General features: G+C 29.4%; 1 protein-coding gene across 1 annotated transcript in view; it reads left to right on the forward strand.

The window, feature by feature from the left end:
• LOC142319512 (uncharacterized) overlaps positions 1-12,905 on the forward strand; it is an 87,330-nt gene that overhangs the window by 49,055 nt on the left and 25,370 nt on the right. The window contains exons 5-9 of the mRNA XM_075356871.1: positions 2,811-3,030; positions 6,065-6,300; positions 7,853-8,042; positions 10,856-11,031; positions 12,287-12,444. Coding sequence (XP_075212986.1) covers positions 2,811-3,030; positions 6,065-6,300; positions 7,853-8,042; positions 10,856-11,031; positions 12,287-12,444 — 980 coding nt within the window. The remainder of the gene's footprint in view (positions 1-2,810; positions 3,031-6,064; positions 6,301-7,852; positions 8,043-10,855; positions 11,032-12,286; positions 12,445-12,905) is intronic.

Raw genomic sequence — 12,905 nt, forward strand, 5'->3', positions numbered from 1 at the left:
TCAAGAAGTTCACTCACCAATTCTACATAGTTCTCAGCCTTTTATTTACTCAGGAATGATTTAACAATATTTTGAAATTATACCCATGATGCTTTTTCAGTTTTATTCAAACTTCTCTCAGTGTCTGAATCCTTCCATAGATTACAAATCTGTGGTCCAACAAATATTCCTTCTTTGATTTTTGCACCATTGATCCTGAGAGAGTTGTTTTTAATGTATAAACCTTGCCATTATGATCCATTGCTTTGACAAAATTTTTCATTAAACCAAATTTTATGTGTAATAGTAGAAGATACACATTGTTTGGATTCACAAAAACCTAACAAACAACATTTTCTGCATTGCTACGAGTGCTTCTGTCTTCAGCTAGTCTTTTTTAATGTTGTATCTACTGTCCCATTTACATAAGAAACTTTACTAGTAAAACTGAACTCCAGCCCTAATAAAATGGTGTTAATCACCTCCAAGTCTCATTATAGGCACCAATAATACTTTTCTTACTGAATAAAAATAAAAATTTCATAACAATAAGAATTCCATATTGTTATAAGTCTGTTTCATTTTGCTGCATAAGCAATTGGAACTGATGGTTTCTCATTTTCATTGTGAAGGAAAACAGCTTCAAACTTAGGAATATATAAATTCTACATTCCATAGGACTGTGATGGAGTCCTAGTTATCCAATATGGATGGAATCCTAGTAATCCAATAAAGAATTTGCTTCATTGCAGTACACTACATTACCTTGTTAGAAGAACAGCTGCTGAGATTATTTCTCCTAACATGTATAAAACATATTTTAGTACCACTTTGAGAAGATTCAGTTCAGTAGCCTTTTAACCTTAAAGCCAGTAATTCTGACTGTGTTTTAGATAAATTAAGAGAACAAACCAGTTCATTAAGTATTGCTTGAGTAATTTTATAAGTTCAGTGCTCTCATCTTGGAAATCTGGATCCTCTTCTTCTTCTTCTTCGTTAGTTTCTAAATCACTACAGTATATCCTTCTTCATCATCATCAACATTTTCTTTTAAACTTCATGTTTCTGGCTAACTGGAACTGGTAACTCTTCACTGTATGGAATATATACTGTGGCTGAAGGAAGACTAGAATGTAGAACAAATTTTGTGAATTTACTTTTGGGCCTTCAATTTTTACGATAAAAAATAATAGTCTTCCCACTCAGCCAGCTGCTTAGTAAAGTTACGTAAGAATTATAGCAGATATGAGAGACTCCCAAAACATCCTGATTTCCTATTTTATACCCAAAATAATTGACTTTTTAACCAAAGAAATAATGTTTTTTATTTGAGATTTAAAGGTAAATTCACCATACATAAAGCAAAAATTGTTAGGATGATTTATACAACTATGAGGCATTTTTATATAGATTACTAACAATACAAAAAAAAACAATATGCATGAAGCACAACAAAAACAACATATCAGAAAAACTGAACTAAAACAAAAGAACTTGTGAAGGTATTGACATGAAAGCCAGAATGGAACTGATTCTCTGGTCTGATAAAAATCCACAATGAAATTAGTGACTGAAATGATTATATCAATTATGATGCTATTAAGATATTAATTAAATCAAATTACTATGATAAATTTATTTTTCCTAGAAGAAATGAATCAACAGAGCAAACAGTAACGATGTCATTCTATGATTTAGTACAATAATAAATCAGATAAGTTTCTCTTAAAAATTATTCTACTCTGAACCATTTATAAATATACAACACTAATTAATATCTTCAGATATTCTTATTTCATTATTAATATAAACATTGACTCACAACAAATGTTTAGAAATCTTAATAGAGAAAATAAGTCGTTTTAAACAACTTTCATTTTTTATAACAATAATTTAATAATTAATTTTTTAGTAACAGTAACTTAAGAACTATTATTATTTGGAAATATTTGTAGATAAGACTTTTAAAGATTTTTTTGTGAACAAAATGTAATTTTGTTTTTTTTAAAGTGAACTTCAAACAGCCAAATTATAATTGAAAATGTTGGTGTTTGACTGACTTGTGGTTTTTAAAGTAAAATAATGGTCTTCATTTTAATTTTGATTAATTATGGACTTGTCACTTTCACTTCATTTATTGCAAAAATTAAATTTAATATTTTAAGATAAAAATATACTTGAAAAAGGATAATATGATTTTTTTCTTTACTGTGATTTAAAACAGCAAGGAAGTGAAAATGATCCTTTAATATTTACTAAGTAATGAATTTTACTAGTTTTAATCAGTTGAATTAAAATATACTCAGCTGTATAGTTAGATTTAAAAAGAAGTAGATGAGAGTAAAAAGGTACTAAAATGATGTTCCAAGAAATTAAAAAAAAGGATTACATTAAATTTTTTCCTAAAATGGCAGACAACATTATTTTTTTAAATTGACCAAATTGCTTAAATTCTTTAAGGGAAGATTTAAAATAAAGGTCACCCACCAATAATAAAAAAATATTGTCAAAAATTTCATAAGGAATATGAGTTCTAATATAAAAAAAATAAGATTGCTTTCATATGAGTTAACAGAACATCAGAAATATAGGTATATTTTTAATTCCATTAAAAAATAAGTGTCTCCATTTAAAATTTATCATAGCTCTTTTGGTTTGCAAGATGCTAGTGATAAATTCCTTGAAATAAACACTATGTATTAAGTTAATACAATTTTACTGTCAATATACTCATATTACTTTGTTATATTTCATCTAAACAATTAAAAATTTAATCTTCACTTTCTGATTTAAAATATTATTAATAATATGCTATTTTTTTTATAAAACAGCTGGTTTAGTGTTTGAAGCTGCATCAGCAGCACATAGCGGTAACAAAAAGCATGCTGGTGCACAGATGATGAACACGTTATCTGTTAACAGATTATTAAGACGTCTTGAAACAGCGATATCAAAGGGTCAACTAAAGCTGGCAGCTAAACTTGCAAAAGAGTTGGCACAGATGAAGATCAACTGTTCTGTTACACGACACAAAACAATTGATGATATAGTGTAAGCTAAAGTAGTATTTTTTTTTCTATTAATGTTACTTAGAAATTTGAAACAACTACTTTTTATATATACCAAAATAATCTATTTTCAGTACATAACAATGGTAAACATAGGAAATGACTTCCAGTCACAGTAAAAACATTTTGATGTACACTACTTTCAGTGTAAAAGAAATCTTCCAAATTTGTTCATAGTAGTGAGATGTATTACAAGGTGTGACATTATAATAGAATATAAAAGTCAGTAGGTTTATAATGTTTTGACTTAATATATTTATAATAAACTGTAAATTATTACATTTTATTGCAATCTACTAGTACAGCCTAAAATTCTCATTAATATCTGATGTCACTTTTTTCTGAACCTTTCTAATTTCTTTTCAACAGGAAAACTCTTATACTGAATTTATTATAAACAAAAAAAAACTTAATAATCTTTTATGGAAGTTTCATTTCAACTATAATCAACAACAAACTCTTTGTATTATAGAACCTTTTTTATTAATGTTAGTTTAATAAATTACCTCAATATGCATAAATTATATAAATTTCCATCATATAATAGCAATTTGACTTAACTGAATAAGCTTTTATTCTTATTCCAAAGTGGATAATTGCTGTTAAATTATGAATAATTAAAAGGGTGTGATAATTAGGAAGACAGCTGTTTAAAGTTATAGACTTCTTTAAAGAACAATCACAACACTGCAATGTTCTTAATAACTACAAAACATTTTCTACTGTCCTTGCAATCTTTAGTGGTTTAGGTCAATCTCTTTTTTATCTTCAATGACTCAAGGGTGGTTGAAAGCATTGTATTTATAGTTCAGTTTATCATTTAAAAAATGTATAGTTTTAAATAATTTTCATTGTCAATTGTCATGGACAAAAACACAGCCAATGAAAGTATAATCTAAGGGTTTATCATAGAGTATCATTATGACATAAATTAATCAAAATATCAGTAATAATACTCTAATTAAAGTAAAATAAGGCATAAAATAATGAAATGTTTGTTTGTTATTTTAAACTTAAATTAACATAAGGACACTTTGCAACATTATTTTAATTATATTGTAATAATTTACAGTAGCACATCTTCAAGAATTGCATTATCATGCGTATTCTTGTCCACAGTGTGAAAAAAATTAATTATCCAAATAGCTATTTTCATACATATATATGAAATACATACATCTACCTATATTCTACAGGTATAGAATTCTCTGAAACCTCCTCAATGTGCCCTTTTACCAACTGGGATATCATTCATTATGACTGAATATGAAACCATTAGTTTGAGATGAGTTTGAGGTACTCACTTTTCTAAATTAACAAGCTAAAACAGAATAAAATTAAAAACTCTTCTAGTGAACTCATATCATAATCTATTGCCTGTTACAGTTTCAAATCAGCCAGGATCTTACTACCAAAGTGGTCATTATTTCCAAGTACAGAGTGATTCAAAGAAACGGGAAATTTAAAAAATTAAATTACGTTAATGAAAAATTTTTTTAGAAAATGAATTTGATTTCATGTAATTGTACAAATGTTGCCATTTTAGGATACATACATTTTAGTTTATTTTTTAAAGATGACATCTTGCAGGTGACCTCCTCTTCTATGTAAACACTCACGAAGTCTCTTCGTTAAATTGTTCATGGTTTGACGTAACCTCTCAACTGGAATTTCCGCAATTGCTTCTCGGATCTTTGCCTTCAGTTCTTCCGTAGTAGCAGGTCTACTGTGGAACACTTTGCTTTTAAGGTGACCCTACAAAAAGTAATCGCAAGCTGAGTGATCAGGCGATCTGGGAGCCCATCTAATGTCACCATTTCGTGAAATGACACGTTGACCAAATAATCGGCGTACAGCTGTCATCGATATTCGTGCAGTATGTGACGTTGCTCCGTCTTGTTGAAACCAGGCTGTGTTAAGAATTGGTGGAAATCTCTTTTGTTGTTCCACAACAAAGGTTTCAAGCATGGCTACGTAACGAGCCGACGTCACTGTAATCGCAAGACCGTTATCATCCTCAAAAAAATAAGGGCCTATAACACCGTAAGATGACATAGCACACCACACGGTCACTTTCTGGCTGTGCAACGGAAGCTGGTGTAGCTGCGTAGGATTTTCTTGTGCCCAGTATCTGAAATTTTGCTTGTTAACAAATCCACTGAGGTGGAAATGCGCTTTGTCTGACATCCACAGTTCGTGAAAAAACTCTTCGTTATCATTTATCTTCTGTAGCATTACATTACAGAATTGTGCTCGCACAACTGCATCGTTCGGTTTCAGTTCCTGGACGATCTGCAACTTGTATGGATGGAATTGCAAGTCCTTCACTAACATTCTTCGAACACTTGAACTATGCAATTGTAAAGATGCTAAGAGACGACGGATTGACCGATGTGGACTTCGTGTGGCAACATCATGTAAAGCTTGAACATTCTGTGGTGTACGGACGGTTCGCTCACGGCCTGGAGGTTTCTTTTTCATTGCCGAACCAGTTTCCTCAAAATTAGACATCCATGTTTTAATTGCATGTGCTGATGGAACACGATCGTGCCGTCCCAGATTAAAATGTCGGCGAAATTCTCTACGCGCTCCCTCCACACTGTCATTGTTTTTGTAAAACGCTTTGATAGCAAAGCACGTTGCGCACCACTCCAAGGATCCATGACAACTAAATGGCAGGTTAGGTTAGAGAGGCTGGCGCCACTTATCAAGTGGCACCAATCGCCCACGGCTACCAACACAACTTTCAAAATTTCCCGTTTCTTTGAATCACTCTGTATAATAATATGAGACTTTCTTTTTTTTAATATTTCATATTAATATTCTTAGTGTCCACTGTGATAAGTCGTTATTCATTTCAATAATACATTATAAACATTACTAAAATTATTATTAAGTGCTATATATTAAGTATTATATATATCACATTTTTATGCATTACTAACAGAATAAAATGAAGATTAAATAATTGTGCAATGTAATTTTGATCTTACTTTTTTCTTATTTTTTTTACCTAGGGTTGATATGTATGTTGAGGACAAAGTTTCACACCAAGGACCAATACCTTTGATGATTTCACCAAATTTTACAGTAGCTCAATTAAAATTGAAAGTAGAAAGGGAATTTGAAATCCCAGTAGCTGTTCAACGATGGATACTTGGGAAACAATTAGCTGCTGATGACTCAGTAGTATTGATGGATGTAGGAATAAATACACCTCATTGTCCAATATTCTTGTACCTTGTGGCACCAGGTATAACTAATGAATTATTTGATTAATTAATTAATTTTAAAAAGTTGTGTAAAATACAGATTAAAAGTTGACATATAATTTAAGATACATCAAATTTGTTTTTGCTTGATATTGCCACATAAGCTTGAAGCTTGTACATGAAAGGAAATAGAATTTTATAGTTTATGAAATATGTCATGCCTGACTGTGATTCAACCCAGGACCTGTAGATGAAAGGTCAAGACCCAGTATACCACAAGTACGTAGAATTTACTTATGTTAAAAATGTCCTAAAAATGATGATTATGTTAAATGATGTCCTAAAAATGTCATCATAAACATTTACCCATCATAAATATATTGCAGCATTTAGCTGATTTAGTAAACTACTTTTGCCTTTCTAAATTTTGCATTAGGTGTATCAAAATAGTCTCATAGAAAACATTTAACTACTTACAATGCAATATTTTGTGAAGCTAGTCCCAAAACTGTATAATAAAGAACATATCAAAATTGTTTGTAGGTAGATAGATAGTTTTTGAATTTTTGCTATTATCTACAATCCAAGCTTCCTTCAATCAATCAAAAACAAAAAGATGGTAAGAAAACAACATACCACACCCAGCCTTATCTTGTACATAACAGTTTATAATGCCTCCTACACACACAACGAAAAACATTAAAAATAAATATATACATGTGTGTCTCTTATCAATCTTTAAATCTAGTCCTTGGGTCCTTCAGTTAGCTTTCTCAATCAATTGGAAGTCTATTTACAACCACAAAAATACTGAATAGTTAAATGTATTAAATATTTTCTGATCTCAATCACAAAGCTTAAAGAGACTTGCCTTGATTTAATAAAAAACTTGCCTTGATTCAAACTCCTCAGCTTTGGTATGGCAAACTTGTGAATGGTTATGAGATAATCTTCTCTAATTCAAATAAAATGTACGTAACAATTTACTCCAGTCAACAAATAACAATTTTTCTAAGTTTTTTGTATTGTATGTTGTATTGTATAATAAAATTTAAGAAACGGTTACTGCAGCAAAATCACTAATCCTTGAACAACCTACTCTAATATGAACGATGTACATCATAGACATGACAATAAAATATTTATGTGTAAAATATGTTCAGCAAATTTTTATTTTTTTATAATAAAACATATTTTAACAATAAATTAATTAAGGAATAACTGTAACAAGAAATCAGTAAAATGAAACAAAAATCAAAATCTTATGAAACAATGAAAATAATATATATTTCCAGCAAAATTATTTATATCTACTGATATTAACAATTAGATATTTGTTTTGTTGTTTAAGAATCTTAAATGAAATATCTAAAATAACAGTATACATCATAAAACATTTATTCTTAAAATACAAAGTAAATTACTTTCCACTCTCTCTCTTGTTGTGGCAGAAAGTGCAAGGTAACTAATACACATTTACAAAGCACTAATTCACAAAGTTAACTTTACTGGAAAGAAATGAAAAATGATTTGTTTCTAGACCTGCAGCCTTTTTACACTACAACGGTCTGTTTATTTTTCCTGTGTTATTAGAAATGGGCCAAGAACGTACATCAGTGATAATAACAACACCTGAAAACTCAGATGCAATTTTACCATCAACATCACAACCAGTTCCACCTCCACCACCAGAAAATGTAAAACGTGGTGGTTGGTATTATAATGATGAAGAAGACAAGTATAGTTTTTGTGAAGATACAGAATCAGAACTATCAGATGTAAGGTAAGTTATGGGATTTGAAATATCATCTATTATTGTTATTGGAAAGAAACACTTTACAGAATAATTTAATTTTTATTAAGGAAAAGGTTGAAAATTTTAGGTTGAAAGAAACATGTTTTTTTTTTAATTATGTTTCTTTTTTCACCTCTTTCTTTACTAATTGATTCTTTGAAAGAAATTTCTATAACTTTTTTTTTAGAATATTTTCATTAAGTAACCTTATACTTATCCCATACATTTGCAAAAAGAAATCCATCCATTAAAATTAATCAAAAATGTTTCATTTTCTTCTGAAAATTAAAACTGGGGCATTAATTTCATATATACATAAAATTATACAAATTAAGAATCTTTAATGCATTCTAATTTGTTCATCAAAATATATAAACAGTAAAAATTAAGGCAGTCCAAATAATTTCATGCTTTTTTTGCATAATCCATGATCTCAGCTTCCTCTTCAGGCACATTCCTCACATCAATTATTATTTTAAATAACATTGACTGCAACTGCAGTGGTTATTGACTACTAAATGCTAACTCATCCTTAGGAAAACCTCATCCTAAATTGTTTAAATATATTGACCTCAGAATACAATAAATTAGATATGGCTTTGGCTATTAAAGTTTATTCTCACCTTGCTTTATTTTATTTTCCAGGATTCTACTTACTGAGATTCAAGTATTGTAAAACCATCAGATGTAATCACAAATTTTATCATCATTCCCAGGACCCTAACAACTATTTGTCTCCAGTCATTTTTCTGGAATATGTCATTCTAAGATTGCTTATAGGGCAACCTCAGTATAATTGATCCATAAAACTTATATCCACTAAGGAAGGAGTGCAGGTATCTTCTCTTAGCATTACTTTCTTCATTACTATCAATGAAATTTATTGGTGCTGTTTCATGGAACATTCCAGAAGTTATAGGGCCAACTTCTAGGGTATTATGTTACTGTAATAAGATTAAATTAGAGACAACGCAGATTTAATTTCATGACCCACTGGGTTGGTCTAGTGGTGAATGGTTCTTCGCAAATCAGCTGATTTCAAAGTCAAGAGTTCCACTGTTCAAATCCTAGTAAAGGATACTTCCATACTTTTATATGAATTTGAATACTAGACCATGAATACTGGTGTTCTTTGGTGGTTGGGTTTCAATTAACAACACATCTTAGAAATGGTCGACCTGAGACAGTACAAGACTACACTCATACATATCATCCTCATTCATCCTCTGAAGTAATACCTGATGGTGATTACTGGAGGCTAAACAGGAAAAAAATTAATTTCATGACCAAGATATGTAAAATGTATAATGTCCATTCATTTTGGGAATCATGTCATGTCAAAGTGGTTTATTTGTAATCAAAATAAAATAAATTATACTAGTTTTAAGGGCAAAAAATACATTTTTTAAACTTTTATATTTATATTAGTAAAAACTACTAAAGTAATACAGACCTAAATAATAGTGAAGCATCATTTGTGTGATGATTTTTGTATTTTTAATTCATATAAACAACATCTGATACTAAATAAATCAGTTAAAACAGTTAATGAATTTCCAAATTATGCAGTGTAATATCAACATTTTAAATCAGCAATTTCTAGTTTCTAACTATTACTGTAAGCAGTTTAAAACTATGGGCAGAGCACAACTGATAGATATACACTGGTAAGTCTTTCATGACACAGATCAACTCTCCTCGGCCTGCTGCTACCCATTCCCAATTTTCTTTCATAAAACCAATTTATCTCAAGAGAATGTAACTATACATTTATCACCATTTTGAGAGAATTTTACTTGAAGTATTCAAAATATATTCAACAGTGTCTATATAATTTGGAATTCTGGGCTAGGAATGTTTTCATTATTTGGAAATTGAAAGGCTAAAGTTTCCCATCTGTAGTTTATTGGAGTAACTGCTACTTTCTTAATTATATTGTAAGTGAAAATAGACACTTCAAATTATTTATTTATTTAGCGTATGGCACCAAGACACAACACTAATTACAGTAAAAAATTACAAACAAACATCTAACAAATTAATATAAGCTACTGATTCTGTAGTCACCATCAGGAAATATAGAGGAGTCCCTTCATAAGCTGTCCTAGGGCAAACTTCTGTGATGTGTTTAACAGTTTGATTTTCACCACACTCAAGGGGCATCAGTGTTTTACCCCGTTTGTACAGGAAATAGGCACACTACCATGCTGAGTTTGTTGTATTCTATTTAATGTTGACCATGTCTTACGTGGCAAGTCAAAACCTGGCGGTTTTTGAGTAATACATGGAATTTGGTTATTCTGCTTTGTGGTCCATTCTTGACACAGGGTGTCAGTCAGGTTGAATTCTTCCTCTGTGGCAGCAATTGCTGTTTTGATAGGTGGCTTTCTAGATTGAAGGCAACCATGATTGACATCCTCAGTGTCCTCATGTATTGGTAGACTTCGATTGTCCATAATCTTCTTGTACTCTCTTATAAGAGCATTCATATGGCGCAGATTTAAAAAAATTATATTGCACAGTAACATTATACATGTATAAATTGTTTAATCAGCAGTCTTTTTTTTAAAATAAACTTCCTTGCAGAGGTTGAAGAAACTGGACAATTAAACAATATCTAGAGGCATGTTGCCATGTACCTTGAAAGTATGTCATGTTTTAAATAAATACTCAAAAAAAAAAAAACAAATTCAACATTCTTTTACTGAAAAGGAATTTAGAAAATTAAATAAAATTTATCATATAAATAATACTATTTAAGAAGTAAAGAAAAATATTTCATATTGACATTATTTTTATAGTCGACCTGACACTCCTCACTCACTAACTGATGATAATAATGAAGATTTAGCATCTGAATATTCAGAAAATGAAATAGCTGAAGAACAAGATGAACGACCACCGACTCCACCAGAGCGAAACATTGAAATAGAAGAAGCTCAACCACCATTTACACCAACTGGAACACTTGCTTTAGGTAATTTAATTTAAATTAATTCAGGTCTCTTGATTATTATTATTACTAAAAGTTAAAAATGTAAGTAAATATTGTAAGCTTATATTTCACTGCAACAGAAATTTTACTAGTATCTATAAAATCAATCATACTGTAAAAATAAATACATTAAAAAAAAGTCAACTACTTTTTTAAGAGACGATTACTACCCAGTTTTGACAATCAATTAACAATGTTTTTTATAAAAAGTTGTTTGTACAAAGTACATTACACTAAAACATTAAATAAGTATGACAGATAACAAAAAGATGTAAAGGTAGGGATAAAAGAATTTTTCTTTATTTTGTTTTGTAACATATTTAAAAAATTCTGACAAATTTTGAGCTGAACTGACAACTGGGAATTTGTATACAGATTAAAAAAGTTCTAAAAAAATAAATCTGCTTTTCAGTTTTTAAATAATTGAATGAAATAACAGTAGAAAAAAAGTAGTAAGGTTTTGTCTTTATTTAAAATAAGATAGGTAAGATCACCTAAAGTGAACCCAATTTGATATTTCTCTGTAATTCTCCTGTAAAAAAATATTAATTTGGTGTTTATTTGAATGTTTAATTATTTCTGAAATATCATCAGCATTCAAAAATATTTTTTTTTTATTTTGAATAATTAACAGAGTTCATTAATATAAAGTAAAATCAACAGGGTCCAGGAATAGACTGTGTAACTCCGTAAATTTTTTTTTTTAATTTTGATCCAAAAGTAAAAGAGCCACAAAATACTTTTTCATGCAAAAAATTAAATTTCAGCAACTTCTGCCAACTTCTATTTTGCTACAAAAATATGTACTATGTTAGACGTGCAAACAATTAATATATAATTACATAATTATATTTTTAATTAAATTAATATAAACCAATATAATTTAACAGTACAGAGGAATAATATGAATCATAAAAAGATTAATTTCAGTAAATAATTACATAAATATGTACAAATTATATATATATGCATGAATAAATATCTAATGGTTTTGATCAGAAATCTTTTACAGAAAACAAATTGTGATCAATTAAGCAACAATTAATTTGACTTTAATAAGTCAAGATAGTACTTTTCATACACTTTTGATCAGGCAGGAAAAATAGCAGATAAGTTAACCATCAGAGCCAAATGACCATTTTTATAAATTAGAATCACAACAATACTTCAAAAGTTCTGGAAAAATACAAAAATGTTTCCTAAACAATTTTTTTTAAATTTTGTTCTCAAAATATAGGATGGAAATGTGAGTTGTGTACATTGGTTAATTCCCCAACTCGTCCAGGTTGTGCAGCATGTACAAGTCCTCGACCTCAAAATTATCACGTACCTCAAGATTATCAGGTTAGCCAGCAAGAACTACAACGAATAAGACAAGAAGAACTTCAGCAAGAGGTTTGTCAGCTTTTACTTTAAGATTTAGAATATGTATAAAATATAAAATTTCATTAAGTATTGTTAAAATTTTAATTAAAAAAATGACATCACATTTGACAAACACGGGAAATACTAAATAAAGAAACCCCAAATTCTATGTTGTAAAAATTGTGACAGAAGAGGTCAGAGTTTGAAGTTGAGAGTTGTAAATTTTAAATTAATAAATATTCAACTGTAGGAAAAGCTTGGCATTTTTATTCCATGTTTTCTCTGCCATACTTACCAATAACATTGTAATTAATTAATAATATATACATCACTGAATGATTTTAGGTCTTTTTTTGTGAATTTTTTTTTGTCTCAGGAAGATATCACATATAATATCAGTTTTTCCCCATCACACAAGGTTTCCTAGAGACAGGCATTTAAAATTTCAAACAATTTAATACTTTCTGCATTCTTAACTACACAATATTCAA

This window comes from Lycorma delicatula, chromosome 2 (assembly GCF_047948215.1).
Source record: "Lycorma delicatula isolate Av1 chromosome 2, ASM4794821v1, whole genome shotgun sequence".
In the NCBI taxonomy this organism is placed as follows: domain Eukaryota; kingdom Metazoa; phylum Arthropoda; class Insecta; order Hemiptera; family Fulgoridae; genus Lycorma; species Lycorma delicatula.